This window comes from Cannabis sativa, chromosome 7, assembly GCF_029168945.1.
Source record: "Cannabis sativa cultivar Pink pepper isolate KNU-18-1 chromosome 7, ASM2916894v1, whole genome shotgun sequence".
NCBI lineage: Eukaryota > Viridiplantae > Streptophyta > Magnoliopsida > Rosales > Cannabaceae > Cannabis > Cannabis sativa.
This window is the reverse complement of record NC_083607.1, coordinates 59,851,961-59,876,951: the sequence shown is the minus strand read 5'-3', so window position 1 is coordinate 59,876,951 and position 24,991 is coordinate 59,851,961. Positions and strand designations below refer to the sequence as shown.

The following is a 24,991-nucleotide window of genomic DNA, read 5'->3' as shown; positions in this document are numbered from 1 at the left end:
TACAACCAAATTATAAAATATTAGCTACAAAAGTTATCGCGTAACGACTAATCAAAATACAGCCTTCTGTCCCAAAGATCGAACACTCCAGGTCTAACCACCTTGATATGTACAATCTTCATTGCTCGCACTCACTGCTGCTCAAACTTACCTTTATCCTTACCAACACATGTAAACAATAACTGAGAGTCAACAGACTTAATAAGAAAAGCATAATCATAACATAAACTTAAAATGGATTATAACTAGGTGCGCATATACCCAATTATAATCCTATCTCGCATCTCACGCGTATTGAGTTTAGAACGTTCATACGACAATACTATTGACCATAATATCAGCATATACTCGGTACTCTAATCGTACTGATGTGATAGCATCAATCAACATTTAAGCCAAATATACCATCATCGGTATCCAATATAACTCTATGTATACTGATATCGCTAATCAATATGTTATCTAACAGGCATTCATAAATATGCACACTAACATATTATCACATATGCATATCATTATACTAATTTTACCTTGATTTCGAATTCAGGTGCGTCGGTCAACTTGAGTGAAATTGTTGCTCGACGGTGTACTGGCCCTTAAGTCATAACATACGTAGAATTGATAAGTGATATGCTAAATCACTTTTCGGGGACTTAGACTTGAAACTAAAAATTTCCCTATCGATAAATAGTGTGACTACAACCTAAATATTAATGTGTTAGTTTATGTAATATGTATATATAATTATATAAGTATTTTTTGTAAGAAATTAAAAAAAAAATAGATTGTGTGTAATGTATTTGTGTAAAATAGAAATTGATAATAATATATCGTATTATTGTATGTAATTGTACATTATATTTGTATATAATATATTGTATAATTGTATTATTTTGTAGTGTTTTTGTTTAAAAAAAAAAAGTGATATTATATATATATATATAAAAGCCTAGTTCAACCCGAAACTTGACTCCAACTCACCTGAACTCGACCCATCCAGATTCAAAACCTGAAAAATCCGGTCGCCATTGGGGCATTTTCAGTCCTAAAATTTTAAAACTCGAATCCAAAATTCCAAAAAATCCACCCAATGTACACCCTATACGGATGTGTTAGAAAGGGTAAAAAATCTATATATATATATAAAGGAGAAGTATGAGGCGGTGATGTAGTACTCTAAAATCGCTTTAAAGCTATTTTTCTCTACTCTCCTTAATTCTCTCATTTTTAAAATTTTTTATTAAGTTTATAATTATTAATTGAATAAAATATTCCTATAAAATGTAAAAAACACAAATCTATTTATTAATTCTAAAAATCAAATAATATATATATATATACTAGCAAAAAGTTACGTGCGAGGCACGTATACTAAATTTTATGCTAGTTATTTCTACGTTATTAAAAAGTAATACAATTAAAAATTAAAAAAAATATATATTATTAGTTATTAGGTTCAACATCATTATCCTGTGTTCATTTTTAAGGAAAAAAATATATTTATGAAATAATAATTTGTTGCAACAAGTGTACAAGCAAAATTTAGAAAATATAGCATTTATTAGTAGAGTATTGACAATTTCAACAGAAATAACTGATTGTATACTTTTTTGTCTGCTAACATTAAGTATTTGATATTTGAGTGGTGGACTCTTATTTGTCCGCTTTTCAAATTTTTCTAACACTCTCATTTTATTCTTCCAACTTTCTGTAGTTAGAGTGTTGTATATAGTGTAGTCATTTATTCACTTGTTTTCAAATAAAACAATAGATATAGAAAATAAAAAAAAATACAATTAAGCTCATATTAAAATCAATCTCACCTTTCAATATAGTGAAAGGTTTTTAAATTGATTCATTCTCACTTAATAATTGTGACAGACCTAACAAACAATAATATTGTGTTACCTAATAACAAAATAGGAATCCACCAAACAACATTATCAAAATTTATTCCAAGTATAATTATATAAATCTATTACTCATTGAAGTCTATTAGAAACTCTAAAAAGCTCACAATACAAAATTTCACATAAAAAATCTAAAAATGATTAACTATGTAGCAGCAATGATAATACAATAACCAAAATTGCCTAGTCATATACAGTCTTAAAACTTAGAAGAGTGGCATTATTCATTCAAGTTTCGACTAAGTGTTTCTGAGTTTGAGTTATAATATTGTGTCATGTGTTTATGTCCAAATATTGTGTGTCTGGCTAATTTAGTGAAGAAGATTGAAGTTTTGATTCTCAATAAATAGAATGAATATAAGTGTATACTTTGTAGTAGGTCATTATTGTGTCATTTTTAAGTTAATGTGTCAACTTGAAAATAATTCATTTAATAAACGGAATAGAGGAGTCAATCTAAAAATATTTTTTTAATAAGTAAAGCTATAGAAAATAAACTCGGTAACTTTTTGAGTGTTAAAAATTGTAAATGGTTATAAATTAAGAGTAAGTAACTTGTGTGTGGCAGCTGGTTAAAGAAACCAAAATTGAAGTTTATGTATATACTGACAACTCAGGTTCACATTTCAAGTTCTGTAAGACTATACTCTCTTCCCTGTCCTATTAACAAAAATTTAACGTACACATAACACATGAATATGACTTTCTGCCCGAAACCAAGAGATGATTAGAAAGTAGAAGCATCGCTAGAACTTTCCTTTGTTTGAAGTAATAATATAATAACTAATATCTTTTATTACATATTAATAATTAATTCAAGATGAACTTTTCAAAGTATTTTTGAAACATCCTGGGATATATAAATGTAATACTTTTGTATAATAGCATGTAGCATGTTGTCTTCATTAGTATTTTTCAAATTTTAAAATGAAAAATTAAAATTATAAAATATAGCTTAAGAAATTATAACTAAGGTTATGAACTGGTAAAGGTTGGGTTGGAGGCTAGGGTTTATGCTCTAGAGAGAGAAATTTGTTAGATTAAATTTTAGTAGGATTATTTAGCTAAAATTAATCAATTATAATTAACGTTTTCTAATCAGAATATTCTATTAAAATTTTGACAGAAAAATAAATAATAACACTAAACCAAGAATTCTATTACATAGTGGCAATCCCCAAAAGAGAGATCAGACCCTATATCACGAGTCACTGAGCGTATTAGAACTGAAAAAACCTGATGACTTCGCAAGCATGGTTTTAATAATTAGACCGGTCGTCATCGATATCACATGGAGATACATATATTTATTTAATTACATATTATTGTTACATGTGTTACACACTATATTCTGTTAAATTTAATGAAATTTATTTTATTTATTTTATTATGTATAAATAATAAATAATCCATGAATTTCTCCTAAATTATTTTATTTTTATTAATAAATTATTTTATTTTTAATATAAATAAAAAGTCACCCATAAATTTCTCATAAACCAAGAATTCTGTTATATAAGCACATTTTATATAGAATAGATATATTTGAAATATGTTTCATACGTTTTTTTTTTACTTATTATATAATTTAAAAAATATTAACTATAAAATCACTTTTTTTAAAACACACGTTTTTTTTTTAAGTTTTTTAAAAAACCTATATCTATATCTATGCATTTATCTAAAAAATAAATAAATAAATAAATATACAAAAAAAAAATTAAAAACTTACGAACAAATCTTACCCTATTTATAATTATTAATAATTTTAAAATAAAAATATCAATAATTTCAAACCTATTTTTCCTATTTATCTATTTTCTAATTTTTTTTCTAATTATTTAGAACTTATTTATCTATTTTCTCATTTTTTTTTTAATTTTTTAATTTTTTAAAGGGATATTGGCGGCTAAACCACCTAAACTTTACGGTTTGTAACACTTAACCACCAAAACTGAATTTTTGGCGGCTAAACTACCTAAACTCTGGTTCCGTTTTGCTCTGCACACCTCCGTCCAAAAATCAGCGTTAAGTGCCACGGTGGACTGTCCACGTGTACACACTTGTACACGTGGCAAATTTTTAGTGGTCCACCTAATATTAATTTTAAAAAATAATTATAAATATTAAAAAATAAAAAAAAAAATGAAAAATATTTTTTTTTTTTGCTTTTTCTTTTCTTTTTCCTTTTCTTTTCTTTTTTTCTTTTCTTTTTTTTTTCTTCTTCATTTTTCTACAGAACCCCCCCAGCCCTCTCTGACCCCCCCTAACCCGACCCTCCATCTCCGCCCAGCCCCAGATCAACAAAACTCTGATCATCACGCGAGTCACCAACAACAATCGAACCACCTCCCTCCACCTTCAACACCACCATTACCTCCATTCACCTTGTCAACACCCAAATCCCACTAGCAACTCCATCACAATCTGTACAACCACACATAACATCAAATAAAGCTATAATCACCCACCATCTTCACCACAGCTACTACCTCCATCACCATTGTCACCACCCATCACCATAACCTATATCTCAAATCCAAATCTAACACTAAAAAATAAAAATCAATATGTCCATCTGTTATAACACAAAACAAAAAATAAAACTAAAAAATAAAAATCAATATGTCCATCTGTTATAACACAAATCAATATGTCCATCTGTTATGTCCATAATTTTTAAATTTGTTATATATTTTTATATATCTGTTTTTATATTAAGTTTTAATAGCTTTTATTAAATATTTTATTATTAACTTTAGATTTTTTTCCCTATGTGAATTAAAGGGAGATGTGATTTGAGTAATTGCTGGTTATTTATGGTAAATATTTTATAATATTTATACTTATTTAGTAAATTAATTTTCATAATCAAAATATAATTTTCCATATTTCAAGCATGTTTTATTGTTATTTGCCCATTGATATAGTGGGTGTTTCTAGTTTTATTACAATTTAATGCAGTTTTATTATGATTAAGTAAAACTTATTATGGTGAGATTTTATATATAATGTATTAAAAGTGTGATAAAGTCAAATAATTTCTTTGAGGATTTTTTATTTTATTTAATATTTTACTAGCATTATATATTCATATATTCATCGTATTAGTTTTTGAGCTTATAGGGACATTGGTCATATAATTTTTGTATATTCATTTAGATTAATTTTATTTTGTATATTCATTTAATTCATTTTTTGAAATGTCTGATTCTTTTTCTTATAATTTATTATTATTATTAGGCATACTTAGGATTATTATTTTAATTGAAAGTATAATATTTTATTATGCATTTTTTAGGCCTTATTTAATTTCGCCAGCTCATTTTTTGGTAATTTTATTCTTTATGTTTTCAATATTTTATTTATGGTTTTTCCTTTTTAGTTACATATTAATTTATTACAGCCTTTATTTTAATTATATTTAGGTATTAATGTAAATTTATTTCATAATTTCTTTATTAGCATTTATTTTCTTTTAAGAATTCAGTAACCTTAATTCTATTTTTTTACTTATTTTATACCTATTTTGTTTAATTTTATGTCTTATATCAAATTTAGAACTTCTATTTTATTATATATATTATTAAAGACATTTTTTATAATTTATTTAGTTTTACTGTGAAATCTTTTCTTATATTTTGTTTCGCTTATAACATCAATTTTGAATTTCACAAAGTACATTAAATTTGTTTCCCTCATATGTTATATTGATTATTTTTGAAGTATTAATGATAGTATTTTATTATTATATGTTTAAAGTATTTGTGAGACTACACAGGTTTTTGCACTATTTTTTAATAGTTTTGTTGCCCTTTACAGTTTATGTGCCTTTTATGGCGTTTTGTGTCATTTTTTATGGCTTGTCCCTATTTGTTTAGGGTAGTTTTGTATTTTGGTTAATGGGCAAGAGAAGTAATAAATTTTGTGCTCATGATTTCAACTTAACGACCTTTCACTTATAACAGATAAGTATTTCAAATCTCATAACTCTTTATAAATTAAGAGGGGTTTATTTACCATCATTCTTGCACATTACCTTTTTTTCTTTATATTGTGTGGTAATAGAGTTTATTTTTCTTATTTGTAGATTATTTTGTGAAGGGCCTACACTTAAAGAGCATTTACTGATAAATTTATTTTAAATATAATCTGTTTTGACATTGATTTTTAGCAGTTTTAAATTAGGGTGCTAGTATGTTATTACTAGCCAAAGGGTAATACCTTTGGCTAGTTTTACTTAGAAATTTTGTTGGTGTTTTAGTTTTTGTAATGTTGAACTAATGACATGGGTTGTGTGATAATTCTATTTTTGTTTTTTAATTTTATTTTGAAGATAGTTATTCTAATATAAATGTGTTTTTTGTTTGGTGTTGCGATGTTTTTTCAGATTTGCTAGCTCTGGCGACAACTTTTAATTATGAGAAGGTGTTTGCTGTTTGAAGACGTTATAGCTTTATTGTCTATATTTCCGGGGGCAGTTTTGTCCCATGTGGCTCGCGATTTGTATTCTACAGCTCATGGTTGGCAAAACATGCCCTTCGGTTAGACGATGAGTTATCCTAGTTCGAGGAGGCCGATTGTGGTTTGCTGCTTTGTTAATCATGTGTGACTCTGTTCACCACGTCAAAAAAAAAAAAAAAAAAAAAAAAACTAAAAAAAAATCTCTGTATCAAACCCAATTTGCCACAAAAAACCCAAATTAATATCTCAAAAAAAATAAATAAATAAATAAAAAGAAGAGATCTAAACTTCCTGAAACCCCCATCCTCGGATCCACGAACAGACCACCGTCGGCCGTCATTGGCCTAGGCGAAGACCCCGTCGACTTCCCCATGGTTCCCCAAGTCCCAGAATCCTTCAAGCCCAAGAACGCCGTCAATAAAGCGTCGTCCTCCACCGAGAACAAACGCCTTTCCCATCTCGATGGTCTCTCTCCATTAGTCCTTCTCTCCAAATCTGAATAATCACTGGTTCACACACAGAGAAGCAAGGAAAGAGGGTGATGTGATCGTGTCTTGTGTTAATTTTGCAAGAAGAGGAAGAAATGAAGAAAGGAAGAAGAAGAAGGAGTGGGTGGGTGTGGGTGTGGGTGTTTGATCTGCGAGAGGAGGAAGAAAGAAGAAGAAAAAAAAAAAAGAAAAGAAAGAAAAGAAAAGAAAAGGAAAAAGAAAAAAAAAAGTAAAAAAAAATATTTTTATTATTTTTTTAATTTTTTTTAATATTTATAATTATTTTTTAAAATTAATATTAGGTGGACCACTAAAAATTTGCCACGTGTACAAGTGTGTACACGTGGACAGTCCACTGTGGCACTTAACGCTGATTTTTGGACGGAGGTGTGCAGAGCAAAACGGAACCAAGGTTTAGGTAGTTTAGCCGCCAAAAATTTAGTTTTGGTGGTTAAGTGTTACAAACCGTAAAGTTTAGGTGGTTTAGCCGCCAATATCCCTTTTTTAAATAAAAAACACAGTAAATTTTTTTTAAAAAAACTTTATAAATATCTAACAAGTAAGTTTCAAAAAAATATTTAATTCTCTATACAATTAAAAATTACTCAACATAGTCTTATCTAATTCTCTCAATTAAAATTAATAAAAAAAATTATTTATATACAATTTTAAATCAAAAGTTAAAACTAACACTAAATTTAATTGTATCTCAAATCAAAAACTTATTAATTGTATAATTTAAGAATTTGAAAAAAAAAAAACATAAAATATCTATGTAAAATCAATTCACTTATGTATAAAAAAGTTAATAGTTAATTAACTCAAGTATATGATTTATTTTATGTACAGAGCAAATTTATTTTGATCAATAGTGATAACTACAAATAAGATATGATAATGATAGCGACTTTGAATGTAGTGGCGACTACAAGTGAGATACGGTGATAACATCGGCTTTGAATGGCAACAGTTTTAAAATCATATGATGAGTTTTCTATATATTTATCAATTGATTTTCTTAGATTTCTATTTTGTGTGAGAATTTTCAAGCTCTATTTCTTTTATTTTACTATAACGTTTGAAAATATCTTTTTGTTGCTTTATTTTTTAGATAAGAAATTGTATGATAATTTTTTTTACTATATTAATTTAATTTTTGTATAAAAATTATGAAAAAGGTTAGTAGAATAATTACTCATACTATTAAAAAAATATATCAACTTTAATATATTTTTATAATTTAATTATTAATAAATAAAATATAACCGCATGCGAAGCGCGGTTTGTTTTCCAGTAATTATAATATTATAGTAATGTACATTATACATATTATATATCAAATATCAATATACTATAATGCTAATAAATCGTATAATACATATCATTACACACATAGGCGGACCCACATTGTAGCGAGGGGGGCAGTCGCCCCCCCTGAAAAAAAAAATCGAGAAAAAAATGTATATGTATTTTAATTAGTTACAACATATATTTGTATTAAAAGATGATATTTATAGACATAATAGTAACCTTGGTGTAATGGTTAAGGTAGTTGGTAAATAGGTTAGAGGGTAAAGGTTCAAACCCCACTAACTACACTTTATATTTTCTTTTTAAATTTATTTACGCCCCCCTCACTTTAAATTCTGGGTCCGCCACTGATTACACACTAATTAATCTCATAATACTAAGAAAATGATTATGTGTCACATATTAGCATTAATAAATAAAATAAAATTCTCTCCATCAATACATATAAATATATCTATGACCCAATAAATTAATTTATTATGACCCCATTTTTTTTTCTAGTGTATGTGTGGTATGTACTCACTTGAGAGCCATATCATAACTTCTTTGGTTGTTGGTTGATAATATATAACAATTAACAACATCATTTAATTAGTATATGCACAAGTCTTGCTTCTCCAAAGAGCTGAAGATTTTTTATTTATTTTTTTAAAATCTTATATAAATAAATATGTGTATATTTAAGAGTAATATTGAATAATAAATAATTCCCAAGAGAAGGAGAGTATATATAGTCTCATTTAACTATTTTGAAAGAATTAATTAATATAATAATGGCTAGGTTTAATTGTCTTTCTCCATTGATTGGTCCACTCTTATCAACTCTAATGCTTTGCTCCCCATAACGCACGTGATTCACATGCCACCATACCTATATATTAAATATAAATATTTGGGTGATTTTATATGTATCCCTTAAAATATATGTGTAGATGTATTTATATCTGTTTTGGTATTTAAAAAAAATTTTAAATTTTTATTTATAATTGTGTACATTATAATTGTTTAAGATATCCTACAAAATTTTAAGAAACTTAGAACATTTTACAATATAAAAATCAATATTCAAACAATTTATTTTACCCGTATAACATAAAAAGAATAATGTGTGCAACAGACAGTTTGAACCTTATTTTCAGAATGTTAATTTTTTTAAAAAATTTCTCATTATTTTAAATAACTATAATATACAAGACCATAAAAAATAAATTAAAAAAGTCTCTCAAATACCGAAAAAAATAAAAGTACATCGGTAAATTACTTTTAGAGGTGATTATAGCTCACACAAGCCTTAATTGGATTTCATTCCAATCATTTACAAATATTAATTCATCCTTTTTTTTCTTTTTTTTTTCCTTCTTAGTTTAGTCACTTGCTTAATTATGTTTTAACTTTAACTCTTTATTAGGACTATATATATATATATATAATATTATTCTGGATATTTGTGGTAACATTATGCTGCACTTATTAAGTGCTAATTTATAAGAATATTTATCCCACTATAACCAATTAAATTATTAATTAATTTAACCTTATGCTTTTTGTCAAATGTTTATTCGTGTAATTATCCTTTTTATATATCCCACTACATAATAAAAACTTGATAATGTGACATTTGTTAATATATTAATAAACTATTTAATTTTAGTGGCAATTAAAATTTATAACTAGTACTGCATATTTTATTTTATGTTTTTTTTTAAAAAAATAAAGCATTTCTCTAATGGAATGTTGAATAATTAAAATGTTTTAAGGCATTTTTATTTTACAAAAAGCCACTATAGCTAGTTAGTGATATATCGTTTCAGTTGCATTTGTAGATTGCTACTAATTAACTAATTAATTAATTAAGCTAAATACGTTTAAATATTTTAGTAACACCTAATTTGCTACAAATAATAATAATAATAATAATAATAATAATAATAATAATAATAATAATAATAATTATAACAAAGGCTAGCAAGGTGCCATAGAAAAAAAAATATTTTTAGACCCTTATTTTTTTAAAAAAAGAACATACAATATTTTTCAAAATAAAAAATGTATAATTTTAAAAGAAAACTCACAGGCCTAACTTATTTATATTCAGGATCTCTACATTTATGTTATTAACATTTTTCACTAAATGTTACCAGAACTTTATTAATATTATATGTCTTTTTATATTCACTAACTCACACTCTTATAAATTAATTAATTCATTGTAGTGGATCTTTATATTAATTAAGAAAAACAAAACAGATTAGTGGTACTATACTCTTACGTACCAATTTTCTATAGTATTAATTTATGTGGATGTCAAATTTGGCATATCAACTAATGATAAGTCTTAAATTTATAGTACTTACTAATTAAATCAATTTTATTTTTAGTCCCAATTAACAATTTGTACACACTATCTAACTATATATAATTTAATTTGAAATCATATTATATATAGAAAAATTGTAAGGATGATGATTGTTTTGATTCGCTATTTATAATTAAGTTTTTAGTATTTTTGGTATAAATTTGTATATATTTATCCTATAGTTATATATATTTCAAAAAATTTTAAATATTTTACTATGTTGAAATTATAATTCAATAATTAATTAATATATGTATGCTTGTTTTAATATGTCAATGCGTGTATACGTCAATAAGTTGATTTAATCATAATTTTGGTATTATTAATTATTTTAAATCTTACTATTATAAAAGTGTGGTAATAATGTGATATTAGCATACCACTTTTTCCCTTCACAAAATATTAAATCTTACTATTATAAAAATATGGTAATAATGTGATATTAACATACCACTTTATAAGTATAAAATTTATTATTAGTGGGTATTTTGTACATGGTAAATAACTAAATTTAAATTGAAATGAAATCTATAAGGTAAATTAATGTAATTTAGGAGGACTTTTATCTCCAATATAATTATTGTGATTAGAGTAAAAATAAATTTTAACATCAAATTTTAAGTATGCTTGCCAGTTATTAGGACTAGTTTTCATAAAATTTATAAAAAGTTCATGTAATTATAATATATAACCATATAATAAAAAAAAAATTACAATTTATTCTTGTACCAAAAATACCCTTATCTATTAAATAATTATCATGAAAGGGTTTTAAGCTCTCTCGTGGCCTCAAACACATTTCTTTCAATAATGAGTAGTATGAGATATATATATTAATTAATATATTTGAGTTTTGTTTTGATCAATTAATGGGTTTTCCAACAGCAAATTTTTAAATAATTATTGTGTTCTTTCCCATATTATTATTATTATTCCATGCATGGTGGAAATATTTATATTCATTAGATAATACTTTTGGCGCCTAGCTATATTTTTATGATAACTAGTAGCTAATATATTATCTTTTTGATAAGCAAAGTTAATCCCAATTAATTATTAATTATTCAAAATGCTTGAACACTGTTTGCATATATATATATATATATATACTAGCAAAAAACTACGTGCGAGGCACGTATACTAAATTTTATGCTAATTTTTTTCTATGTTATTTGAAAGTTATATAATTAAAAATTAAAGAAAAAAATATTATTAGTTATTAGGTGAGATTATTATTATGTGTATAGGAAGAAATCACAAATTAATTAATCTTATAATCTTAACTTTAATCAAATAATCACGTAAAAATCAAAAATAATTATTTGAATAAAGAATTCAATATACACAGTTATATATATGAATCTCATTATTCAAAAATAATTATTCAATATATGAACAATAATTTGTCACGCTATATGTTTCCCAATAAAAAAATCCACCTCCTCATAGTCAAAAATAAATAATACATGTAATACAGATTTTTGTAATGGAGTACCTAAAAGAAACAAAACTTCAGTTACCATAATCGGAAAAGGTTTAAGTGAACTAAATAATGACTAAGAAGATCTAAATTACAAAATGAAAATAACATGTCTATATGAGTATGATTTTTTTGCTATATGAGCATGATTGATCTAAGAGAAAATAGATAAACCTATAAACATATAAATATACTTAATATTAATTTTGACAAAGAAACAATTTAATTATAAACAATTCTAAATATCAGCTTGACAATTTTAACACACTAATGTATACATCATGATAATTTTATTTTATTTGATATCAAATGATAGAGATTATTGAGGTTTTCAGCCATGGAAAACACACTATGATCAAAAAGTAATGCTCATTAATTGTATATTTTAAAGAAACTCTAATTTCCATGAATGTCCCTAATAAGATATAAACAATAAAGTTGTAAATTAAAAAAAAAAAAAGTAGCAAAATTAATATAAGAAATAGAACAAATTGAAGATTTATACAATACTAATTTGAACTCTTAGATGCCATTAGCGAAGAGGCAAAACTCGTTAGATCCCCTAGTAGAACACTACCTTAATGGTCTGAACACAAAAATTGTAGAAATCAAAATATGAATAAATTAGCATCATCAACAAAAGGAAAATTAAAGGGAAAAGACTTAATAATTACATGACAAATAATTATTAATTGAATTAAAAAATTAAGATTATAAGATTAATTCAAATTATTGTTCATATATTGATTCTAGAAAGAGTAAAATTAAGATTATAAGATTAATTGAATTAAACTTTTTGATATTAACAAAATTGTTGCTTTAATTTTTCATCACACTGGAAACATATTGTTTTAGCTCTATTAGATAATCATATTTTCCCTCGTAAAAAGTCATTTTTTTTTTATAATTGAAAGATGTGATGTTTGAGTAATTACATGTATCGTGTAATTGAAGATTTGATGTTGAGTCATTTTTTTTATTTTTATTAATGATGTTTATTTTTTTTTATTTAATGAGATTTATTTTATTATATATAAATAAAAAGTGATCCATGAATTTTTCATAAACTATTTTATTTTTAATAATAAAACATTTTATTTTTAATATAAATAAGAAGTCACCCATGAATTTCTCATAAACCAAGAATTCGGTTATACAGGCACACTTTATATAGAATAGATATTATTTAGTGTTTTACAATACACCACTTAAAAAGAGTCTACTGATGTACTTTTATTAGTTTCGGCATTCGGAAAAAAAAAAATTAGTCATTTAAAATATTTTGTAAAATTTTTAAAAATTCAAAAAAATTTATAATATGCCGAAAACATGTTCAAATAATTTATTGCACATGATTTTTTTTAATTTATATATGTATAAAATAGACTATTTGAACCCTGTTTTTAACATGTTATAAATTTTTTTGAATTTATAAAATTTTTGAAGAATATGTTAAATAACTATAATTGTAACCGTGATGAAAAAAATTAGACTAAAAAATTCTCTTAAATGTTGAAACAGATAAAAGTACATCAATACACTTCTTTTAAGAAGTTGATATGAATTTTCCATTATTATTTTCTCCTTTTAATTAAACATATCCCAACCTAAAAAGTTTTTTTATAAAGAATATATAATACATAATACTTTAATAAAATCCTATCTTGATTTTTTATAAGGTTTGTAAATGAGATTTATTAGTTCTCTTTGTTCACTAGACATTTTAATTAGCTTGAATTGACTGATATTTAAGTAATATTTAAAAATATATTACATCTGATTTTTGAATAAAATTGAGGTGTTTATTCATTATTTTCTCTTTACAAAGACAATATATAGACTAAATAAGTTTTGCGAAAATTATATTTTACTTTATTTATTTTCATTCTTCTTCTTCATTAAATCATCATAGGATCAGAATTATCAAAAATAAACTTTTGAAGAAAAAAGTACTAAAAAAAGGTATTTAATAAATAGACTTAAAAGTTTATTTTTGTAACTTTATAATCTTTTATTAAAATTTTGTAAACAATATTTTCAGATATTAAACAAAACAAAAAAACAATTATTACCAACTGTTACAAAATTATTACTGTATTTTTATAAATAATTATACTTTTATTGTAAATTCCGATTCAAAAAAGAACAATAAATTATCTTTTGATGAAAGATACTATGATTCTATTCTCACCATATATATATAGTGATAAAAATAACAACCAATAAAATGAATGAATAATATTAATATGTAGTTTTCCCTATAAGTGATCAAACTCTAATATCAAGACATGTATATATATAATCGACTCACGGACCACGTATCAAAAAAGTTGGCCAAAAAGTAGTAAATATACACACTTACATGATATACCCAATTTTTCTTTTTTGTGAAATATAAAAGATAATTATTAGGACAAATTAATCGTGGGCTGATTAATTAGAAACGGGTCAAAAATATTATCAAAAAAGAATATATATATATATATATTTATATGATATTATTATATGGCAGGAATCAATTTGACACTTATATATGGCTCTTATTGCGTTACATAAACAAACAACTACAAAAGCAGCTTAATTGGATGCAAACGATGGTTTTTTTGGGTCCAAATCCAAAGTCCAAACTCGAAAGGGCAAAGAGGTAAGGAGTGGAGTTTTTTTCTAGACAGGCACACATGAAGTGTTATTCACCTCTAAAACAACTTCTTATTGGTCCACGTGTCATCCCATGAATGAATACCAAGGCCCCTCTCTCTCTCTGTTCCTATTCCTAATATCCTACCATAGCTGTCTGTCTGGTCCATTTTTGTATTTCAAATACAACACATCACATATTATGTATTATATATATATATATATATGATGATAATGAGAATGATGATGATGATGATAACCAACTCATACATGCATATATATGATGATTGATGGAGCTCCCACCACCACTACCACCACCACCACCACCACCACCACCATCACCAACCAGAGACACCATTTTCACACACTCTTCTCTCTCTCTCTCTCTCTTTCAAGATCATATACAATCTGCTTCAACTACATTACAGACTACAGAAAGGCTCACATGTCTGCCACTTTATCACATTCACTCTTTTATTTCCGTACGTGTTATTTCTCATAAATATTCACTCTTTTTTTTCTTTTCTATATGGGGGCCACTTTCTTTATTTATTTATTTTTCTGAGTCAAACACTACTTTCTAATAATACTATGCATGAAAAAAAGCAATCTAGAGATAATAATAATAATTTAATACAAGTCTCAACCGTGTCTCTCTCGTATCTTGTGTTGTGTTGTATATATATATATAATCCTTTTTTCTTTTTTGTTTCTCAGCAGACTTATACTATCCAACCAATTCAGTTAATATTCTCAACTGTTTGCCTTAGCTATTGAGAAAAATAATTCATCTCTTCTTGATCAAAACAAGAAAGAAAATGTCGTTTTCTTGCACAAAAAACTTCTTTAGGCGTTTCTGTACTGATGAGTTCCAAATGGGAAGCCTTCAAAGCAGTTTCTTCTCTAGTGATCTGTTACCATCACTTGGAGCAAGAATTAATCAGACTACCCAACTTCGTAAATACATTGTTTCTCCTTTCAATCCCAGCTATAGGTACTTATAATAATGATTATACGTACATATATATATGTAATATATTATTCTCTATCTCATGTAATAATAAAATAATATTAATGTGGTTTTGATGATATATACCAGAGCTTGGGAGATATTTCTTGTTGTTCTTGTGGTTTACTCTGCTTGGATATGCCCCTTTGAGTTTGCATTCCTGCCATATAAAAAAGATGATGCTTTATTCGTAATAGACAACATTATCAATGGCTTCTTCGCCATTGACATCTTCCTTACTTTCTTCGTAGCATACCTCGATAGCCACACATATCTTCTTATTGATAATCCAAAGAAGATTGCAATTAGGTGAGTAAACTAATAAACTCTGCTTTAATTAATTTTTACATAGTTCATATCATAATCTTCTTTATTTATTTAATTCAGGTACCTATGTACCTGGTTCATTTTCGATGTTTGCTCTACTGCCCCGTTTCAATCCATTAGCCTTCTTTTCTCAAATCATCATGGTAGTGAACTTGGTTTTAAACTCCTTAACATGCTCAGGCTCTGGCGTCTCAGACGAGTCAGCTCTCTCTTTGCAAGGTTTCATTCCATTCTATTTCATTCCATTTCATCATCGATCATATAGATATTCATATTCTTCTTTCTTTCTTTTGTTATTCAGACTTGAGAAAGATATCCGCTTCAACTATTTCTGGACTCGCTGCACAAAACTTATTACGGTATGTGAACAAAACATATATATTATTATTACTCCTAAACTGATCTTATTGATCACTCCATTTCTGTTTTGTTTTGAGCTTTTCAGGTGACCCTTTTCGCAGTACACTTGGCCGGATGTATTAACTATTTGATAGCAGACAGATATCCGAATCCAAGCCAGACATGGATCGGTGCAGTGAACCCGAATTTCAAAAGAGATAGTCTTTGGAACAGATATGTAGCTTCAATTTACTGGTCCATCACAACACTAACCACCACAGGTTATGGAGATTTGCATGCTGAAAATCCAAGGGAAATGCTTTTTTATATCCTATACATGCTTTTCAATTTGGGATTAACATCTTACCTCATTGGGAACATGACAAACTTGGTTGTTCACTGGACCAGCCGCACCAGAAACTTCGTGAGTTGTCTTTCTATCTCTCTATTTTTGGTCTTTACTACTCCAACTTGTGCATCTTTTTTCACCTGCTAAATATTTTTAGAAAGAAAGAAAGAAAAAAAAAAAAAGAAAACAAATTCTAACTAGCCTTGTCCCAATCAGTATTTACACTAGTGGCTGACCCCATCTCCCATGTTATGTAGCCTAGTAAACATGTTTACCCAGAGCATAAAATTCTAAATCAATAAATTTTCTCTCTTTTTTTTCTTTTTTTTTAATTATTCACTCTCTTTTTTCCAGGCCAATATTAGAGGTGGAATTGTTATAACATGCAGTAATGGTCCTTAATTATGGTGGTACTAGGCCTTTCAATTATTTGGCCCTGTTCTGTCTGTTTAGGCAATTTAAGACTATTGGGCCCTTCAAATATTTTTGGTCCCATCCAATCTTTATTCCCTCTCTCACACAATACATGTATTACTCTCTACCCTACATCTGATAATGCCATATATAAAAATCTAAACCTCATAAAATGCTACAAACATCAGAAAACCGCCCCACGTTGTTGACTGAAAGATGAGCTGAAACAAATTTTGGTTCAATGATTATTTTTAACATGAAAACTATTTAACTAAAAAAAGCAAAATGTAGATATTTAAAAACTACTTTTTGTGTTTTTGCAGAGAGATACAATCAGAGCAGCTTCAGAATTTGCTCAAAGAAATCACTTGCCTCCTAGAGTACAAGATCAAATGTTGTCACACTTATGTCTAAGGTTCAAAACAGAAGGACTAAAACAACAAGAAACCTTAAACAGTTTACCAAAGGCCATACGTTCAAGTATTGCTTACCATTTATTCTTACCAACAGTGCAGAAAGCATATCTCTTCAAAGGAGTTTCTCAAGATTTCATATTCCAATTGGTAACAAACTTTGACTTGGTTTTTCAATCTCATCATTTTTAATTTTTTAATGGAGTCTTTCTGTAAGCCAATAGACAACCATGTTAACTGGTCTGGTGGGCCCACAAAATCAATAAAGCACATGCCTTGATCCTTATTATTAATTAATAAATATAAGATATATTACAAATAAATATTTAATTAATGATTTATTTATATATCATTCTTTATTTTTTTTTTTAAAGGTTTCAGAGATGGAGGCAGAGTACTTCCCACCTAAAGAAGACGTAATTTTGCAGAACGAGGCTCCAACCGATCTCTATATTCTGGTCTCAGGAGCAGTGGTAAGTTTAACTTAGTCTCAGTCCTGCATTAATTAATTCACAAAATCCTAAATAATCTTATCTAACACAAAGTTTACTTTACAAATTTGTGGCCACAGGAATTCATATCCAATACTCCTGGACATGATCAAGTACGTATTGCTATTACTATTCCCCAAATGTATAAATATACATATATATATTGATCCTCACATTCTACATGGTTTCACAGGTTATTGGAAAAGCACATTCAGGAGATACATTTGGAGAAATTGGAGTTTTATGTTACAGACCACAACCGTTTACAGTTAGGACAACTGAGCTTGCTCAAATATTACGGCTCAATATAACACCACTGATGAATATCATACAAGCAAATACAGAAGATGGCCATATCATAATGAATAATTTTTTCATGGTAAGCAAAACATTATTAGGAAAACTTCCTAAAAACAGAAAATGGATTTTCCGAGTGTGAGTGTTAAGGTTGTCTTTAGAGTTAATTTGTTTTTCATTTCCACAGAAAATGAAAGGGCAAGAGAACTTGGGATATGAAAACCCACATTTAGATCCTGAATTGATCATCAACGAGTGGTCTGAAGGCGTAGGACAAGCAGAAGAATGCTGTTCTTACATGGGGTGTAGCGATACTATACAAGAGGATGTAGTAATACAGGAGGAAATGAATGGGCATTTCAAAGGGCCAAAGAAAAAAGAGAAGAGTGTTACAGGCTCTTCATTGTGTGTGAACTCTATGACAGATAATGGTCGAACGGCTCATCAAGCTGCTGTCAGCAAGGAGCATCTTGAGGTTGTTAAGAATTTACTTGGAGGAGGATCAAGTACGAGCATATCGGACAGCAGAGGATGGACGCCTAAAGCTTTGGCAGAACAGCAAGGAAATAAAAGCATATGTGAACTCTTACTAAGTTATGAAAATAGAAAATCGAATGAACATAGAATACAGTTTTTGGTGCCCGAAGCAGGTGAAAGCACTTCCCAATTGAAAAAGGCAGAGACAGACTCACATATAAGAACTTCTAGCTCGTCTGGAAACCAGAAGGGAAAAGAAACAATGAGGAAAAGAGTCACTATCCACATGCAGTTTCAAAACAGTATTACACATCACCGGCAACATGGAAAGTTAATAATCCTACCTGACTCAATTGACGAGCTGTTCAAGGTTGCTGGTAAGCATTTTTCAATAGCCAACCTGAAATAAGAAGATTTAATTATTCACTATTGCTTTATATGAAATAAGGAACATTATTGCGGAAATCAAAAATAAGAAAAATACAAACCTTGAACAAACTCAGCAAACTGCTTAGGTATATGCATAGTTCCTTTCTCACTCTTCGTAAAACTGCAGGTGAAAAGTTCGGAAGCAGCAAACCTGTGAAAATCATCAATGCAGAGAATGCTGAAATTGATGACATAAGTGTCATCCGGGATGGTGATCACCTGTTTCTACTTATCAACGATAATGAGAATATAGATCTTGAATTGAGGTGACCTAATGTAACAAGAAAAATGTAGATGCATATGCAGAGTAGATTGTAACTTCTAGGCTTTGTAAGAAAGAAAAAAAAAATTAACATTCTGACAACAGCAGTTGAAAGTTTTTGGCTGGAAGACCAGGAAAATCAATTACAGAATCGTACTTCATTTTGAATCGATAATCTAATTTACTGACCAACCAACAATAACAATAAAAAAAAATATATCTTATCTAACAATCTTCGTATTGTGCACTAAAAATAATTATAGGAAAGGCCTGGAAAATTTTCCTTTCTTTAAGCTTCTAAGAGCGAAATAAGTATAAATGTTAAATTTCGGATGCATCAAACATGAAGCATAAGTAAAGTTATGCTGCCTCTAATTCTTCAACCGAGACATTTGCTCATACTATTCAGACATGATGAAGAGCCATATTAAGCAGCAAGTTCAGAAAGAGTTTTTCTGTTTGTATTAACATGCACTTTGGCCATTATCTACGCATCAATGAACTATTCTGTCATGATAGCACCTTCAATTGGAATGGGGTGAGCTTCTGTGTTAAATACATACTTATCCAGTGGAATAACAGAGCTGTCTCCAAACAATAAATACAAGTACTTTAGTGTCTCGCCCAAAAAGAACGTCTCCATTTTGTCCCTTCTAGGAGGATGAACCGTAGTAACATCATCCAGAGAAGTGTATCCACCACTTTCAACTCTTGTGAATTTCTCAAACGCTTCAAAAATCTGCCAACCCCACTCACGATATCTACAGAAAAGAATATTTGTCATAAAAGTGAAAGAACTTGAAAAATAAAAGAAACTACAACTCTTATTGTGTGGTGAAGGCACCAAAAAACAAATATGAATACATGAAAGCTAATGCCATAAAAGAAAAACTCACTTTGGATCCTCTGTAATACGATACAAAATAAATAATGATTCAACAGTTTCAGGCCGTAAGAGATTATGGCGATCAGCAGGTTTGATAATTATGTCGTTCACATATTCCGCATTCTTGTTGCCACCGTCAAGACCTCCTTCAGAGAATTCCTGCTTAATTCCAGGAATGTGTCAATTTCCAGCACAAGTAATTGATATAATAAAAATCTAGTAACATAACCCATGCAAAGAGTCATAACTAAAAACTAAACACTGACCTCTGTGTGAAAGTACGCTATTTCTGGAGCAAGACCAGTAGAGGTTACTGAATACATCTCAAAGCAGGTTTTGGCCAAATCTTCTGCAAGCTTTAAATTTTCCAGGTCTTCAAAGTTGAGCAAGTTGTCTCTCATAGCTTTTTCTTTAGTAAGACCTTTAGTGGCACCAAGGGCAAGATTACCTGACAAAAAGCATACCTGAAAGAAACAATAAACAATGTTAAATACAAAAAATAATAACAATAACTTACTAAATAAAAGACCAATAAATGCAGATGGTATTACACCCATAGCTACAAAGCCATAACCCATGATAGGGTTTGGTAATTGGATTAATGCTATGTGTGTGATTAAAATCTGTAAAAAAAATAAATGCAGATTGTATCAAGTGATTGATGAATATTGTTGCAACAATGAAGAGCAACTTGTTCCTAAGGTTCCCAAAACTACCACAGTAAGATTTTGCAAGTTGTATATCTGTTATTTTTCCGATTAAGCAGGGTCCACACCAAAAAAAAAGTAGTCTAGAAAAATTAATAACCAACACATACAAAACCTTTTGTATCAAATAAAAAATTAGTACTTATAGAAAATTAGGAAGAACCCATGGAGAGAAACTATCGTGAAAGAAAAATGTGGCTGCAAAACATAATTTCTTTGATATGGCAGCACACTCCCAGTCAAAGGAAGAAAATGTGAATAAAAAACGTATAAACAAATCCATTGAGTTACAGCCACTTTATAAGCATCTAGGAGGAAATTGTACCAAACATAGCATAACATTATAAATGTAACAAATTTTCATAACACACTAGGATCAATTTCACCATGAACACTGAGACAAGAATCAATTAAAAATGAGAATGAATTTTAGCAGAAGGCTGGAAATTGATAAATCATCTAATGCCTGTTATTTATGAAAATGTCATGCAGAAGAAATAGCACATAGCTAAGAGATACTTATAAAGCTTTTTGTTTCTCTATTACTGTATATATGCTTAGAAATTGGAATCACTTAAATCACCAATCAATAGAAATATATACATCTCAAAGTTGAATTAAAACCTAAAATGTGTCACAGAACATTTTTCACTAATATGTAACAACCATGAGTTGAGAAAGAACAACATACCAGGTGATCCATTTTTGGACTAAAACCACCTTTAGGTCCATATGGCAATTCCCCTACAAAAACCAGTCCTTTGGGGATTGTTTTGCGAACAAGTAGATGTCTAACACCCTTCATTGCTTCCTCATACATATCATGAAGATATGTCAAATTACTGTCTCTACTAGCTCCCTTTTGAAGCCAAACTTTCAGTAGATACTCATAGTAGCTATCACCGCGAGATCCAAGCCTTATATTATCTCCACTAAACTCACCAGTATGAGGACTGCATCCATCAAAAGATGAGATAAGAACAGTGGAACAAACGAAGGAAAAACAAAGTATAAATTACCGATTCCTTATTATACAATTTACAAATTCCATATGTTGACAAAAATTACCATGAGCTACAGCACATATTGTAAATCAACAAAAAAAAAAAGTATCTACGAACACAAGCATTAACAAAAGTGATAAATTACACGAAATATGACATGATAAAGAATATAATACATACATTATTAATGACATGACAGACTTTATCATTACATCCATTGTGACAGAAAACATATTTCCAATTATGTTTTAGCTATTTTTAAGGATTATCCTATAAAGAAAATCTATAAGCAAAAGGACCAAATGACACCCAGCATTCATGAAAGTTAATATATTTAACAATAAACTAAGATGAACAAACACAGAATTAAAATGACGATTTTGAAAAAGCAAAAGCTGCATGTTATTTTGCAAGGCTTTTTGTGTAGATAAAATGCTTCTCAAAGAAAATGTAAGAACAACATTTTAATTTATTTTTTAAAAAAAGGTACTATAGTAGGAAGAGTAAGAATTTAATAGTTTTTATCAAGGAACGTACCTTATATAAATGGGGACTAGTCCTTCCACCTTTGGGAGAGTCTTTAAGTGTTCCAAGACCTTCATGGCTGCTATAGAGTACTTTGGATCACCAGAAAGAGTACTGAGATAATTAAACTCAAGCTGTAAAGTAGAAACCTCAGACGTACTGCTCAACCCCCCAGGAGCAGGATGAGAAGATGAATCGTGCAAAACAACATCACTATAGGGAACAGCAGTCGGGCTGGAAGTAAAAGCAGATAGCAGACGATCTGCAAGGTTTTTAGCAGTTTCTAGGTAAATAGCTTTAGATGTGGAGTTTATCCCTGCTTCTACAGGACTCAGATGATATGCACTTAAGAGACCCCCTAAAACACGAATGGTAGTTTCAAATAAATTGACTTGCCCTTTTTGACTAATCCTACTTGAAAGTTGTGTTTCAACCCATCCGCTTGCTTCAGAAACAACTTCATTGGCACCCATTATCATGGCAGTATCAAGGGCATCCACAATAGTAGCACCAAGCCCACCTAATCCATCAACTCCATGCTGAGACACAGGCATAAGTTCATCATAACCCATTGCATACTTTTTATAGCCTAACCATGCATGGAGAAAAGCTTTCTTAACACTCTGTTGCCTATCTATCCATTTGGAATCTAAATTCGAACTATGACCACTAGTACTATTTGCAGGAGGTAAACGAGGAGGAAGCCTGGGTGGTTTTCTCAAGAGCCTTCCTAGTTTGCTGCCACCGAAGGAAGTAATCTTACCTTCCCCTGTATTACTGATATGTTTTCCTAGTCCATCAACAGACTGTGCAGGACTTGAATGAATCAGCATAAGACATGCTACACCTAATATCATCAGTAACATTAGAAACTTGCCCATACTACAACTTAAGCAATTACGCTTCATATTGCTGTTAAGAAGACTTCGTGTCATGACCTGAAAAATCAAAACAAGATATTAAATTCTTACTAAATCTAATCACGGTAATCTCATAACAGTTAAAAAAATAATGCCAAATTAATAAAATTGAAAGATTGCTGCTATAGGTTCCTTAAGTGTAATATCTAACTCCTTACTTAATGAACTGACTTTAAAGAAGATTAAGGCTGATTCTTATCATGAGATACAACAAATTAATATGTTCTTGGAGACTCTTTTTATTAAGATGGCGAAATCCTCACATAATCCAACTAGAATTAGCTTCTAATTCATTGCCATTTTTATGCATATATCTTATGAAGTTCACATTCATCCACTTGAGGGACGAAGGATTCCCTAACTCATAAACCGTCCACATGCTAATATATATACTTTCAAGATCACAAAACAATCATCTTCTCATTTATATATGTATGAATATATATATATATATAGTATTTTTATAACAAACATATATAGTATTATTTCTACTTAATTACTCATAAAAGTCTAAAATCATAGTAAAAGCATCAATAACACAGAAATTAGAATTGTGATCAAGTCTTTAGTCTATTTTCCTAAAATTTGAACAATAAACACTTCGAATAAATTCATTCGATGTCGAAATCTCTAACGATTAAAACAAGAAACCAATGTAAAGTTGTTGCTTTCCTAATCATAATAAACTAGCAAACTAGCATTGAATCAATCACCAAAATATAAGAGCCACCACAATTCTAATAATCTCTATCAATAACCAAGCAAAACATGAAAACGCATATCAAAACCAACCAAAATCTCCAATCTATCAATATACAAACATAGAAACTACACAATTCAGCGAGCATTATAATCATCATCAACAGAATCGTAAGAATTTAATGTTGAAACCTTGAAAAAGGAACGATGACGGAACTTGGCGTTGTCATAGCGGTTGATATCTTTGTTGGAGTAAGGCAAGTACTTGGACGACATAATACTCTATCGGATCGGATCGAATCGGTCAACTTAGGGCTTCCACACTCAGCAACGTGGCTAATTGGGATCAGATTTTCTCGAGAAAGTGACGGAAAAATCTCGGGCTATGATTTTAGTTTATTTATATTTTCTTTTTCAGGGCTTTGGTTATTTATATATGGAGGAAGGTCTTTCTCTTCTGGGTTGTTTTTCCAAGTCAACGAAACGTTGTGGCAAATTTGTAAATATTTTCAACCTGGATTTGCTATTGAAGAAGATGATGATATTTTCTTTTTAAATAAAGATGATGATATTTTTTTTTTTAAAATAAAGATGATGATATTTGTTAAAACTGTTTTCAGTTATCATTTTTTTAAAAATGAGAATTTGAATTTTAAAAACAAAAATTAATTATTTTCAAAAATTTATTTAAACATATTTTTATTTTTAAAAAAAATAGACTTTTCTCAAGATTTTTTTTTTTTTTTGATAACTCAGGACATTATATTGCACAAATAAGATTTACAAACTATTAGCAC

The 24,991-nt window shown here is 28.6% G+C and overlaps 2 protein-coding genes across 3 annotated transcripts; one reads left to right on the top strand and one right to left on the bottom strand.

Annotated features, from left to right (window-relative positions):
* The first annotated feature begins 14,514 nt into the window (after positions 1–14,514).
* On the top strand, positions 14,515–19,621 carry LOC115697175 (potassium channel KAT1). 2 transcript variants are annotated; one of them, XM_030624086.2, is made up of 12 exons: positions 14,515–15,128; positions 15,367–15,640; positions 15,746–15,964; positions 16,043–16,201; positions 16,284–16,341; positions 16,428–16,745; positions 17,408–17,647; positions 17,872–17,970; positions 18,069–18,101; positions 18,182–18,367; positions 18,473–19,139; positions 19,319–19,621. In XM_030624086.2, the coding sequence occupies exons 2-12, from the start codon at positions 15,465–15,467 to the stop codon at positions 19,459–19,461; spliced, it is 2,298 nt and encodes a 765-aa protein (XP_030479946.2). In that variant the 5' UTR covers positions 14,515–15,128; positions 15,367–15,464; the 3' UTR covers positions 19,462–19,621. The 2 variants fall into 2 exon arrangements, with proteins under 2 accessions (XP_030479946.2, XP_060975033.1); XM_061119050.1 differs by having other exon boundaries at positions 14,515–15,640.
* LOC115697176 (mannosyl-oligosaccharide 1,2-alpha-mannosidase MNS3) lies at positions 19,519–24,731 on the bottom strand. The gene is made up of 6 exons (XM_030624088.2): positions 24,387–24,731; positions 22,588–23,513; positions 21,738–21,999; positions 20,606–20,803; positions 20,350–20,498; positions 19,519–20,214 (listed from the first exon to the last, which is right to left on the bottom strand). Exons 1-6 carry the CDS (start codon positions 24,468–24,470, stop codon positions 19,956–19,958), a joined length of 1,878 nt encoding a protein of 625 aa, XP_030479948.2. The 5' UTR covers positions 24,471–24,731; the 3' UTR covers positions 19,519–19,955.
* Between the last annotated feature and the right edge of the window lie 260 nt (positions 24,732–24,991).

Coding starts and splice junctions, on each gene's coding strand:
- LOC115697176 (XM_030624088.2), bottom strand. CDS start 24,470: ATGTCGTCCAAGTACTTGCCTTACTCCAACAAAGATATCAACCGCTAT. Junction 20,499..20,605: donor TAGCGTACTTTCACACAGAG/GTCAGTGTTTAG, acceptor GGAATTAAGCAG/GAATTCTCTGAAGGAGGTCT. Junction 20,215..20,349: donor CGTATTACAGAGGATCCAAA/GTGAGTTTTTCT, acceptor TCTTTTCTGTAG/ATATCGTGAGTGGGGTTGGC.
- LOC115697175 (XM_030624086.2), top strand. CDS start 15,465: ATGTCGTTTTCTTGCACAAAAAACTTCTTTAGGCGTTTCTGTACTGAT. Junction 16,746..17,407: donor CCAGCCGCACCAGAAACTTC/GTGAGTTGTCTT, acceptor GTGTTTTTGCAG/AGAGATACAATCAGAGCAGC. Junction 17,648..17,871: donor AAGATTTCATATTCCAATTG/GTAACAAACTTT, acceptor TTTTTTTTAAAG/GTTTCAGAGATGGAGGCAGA.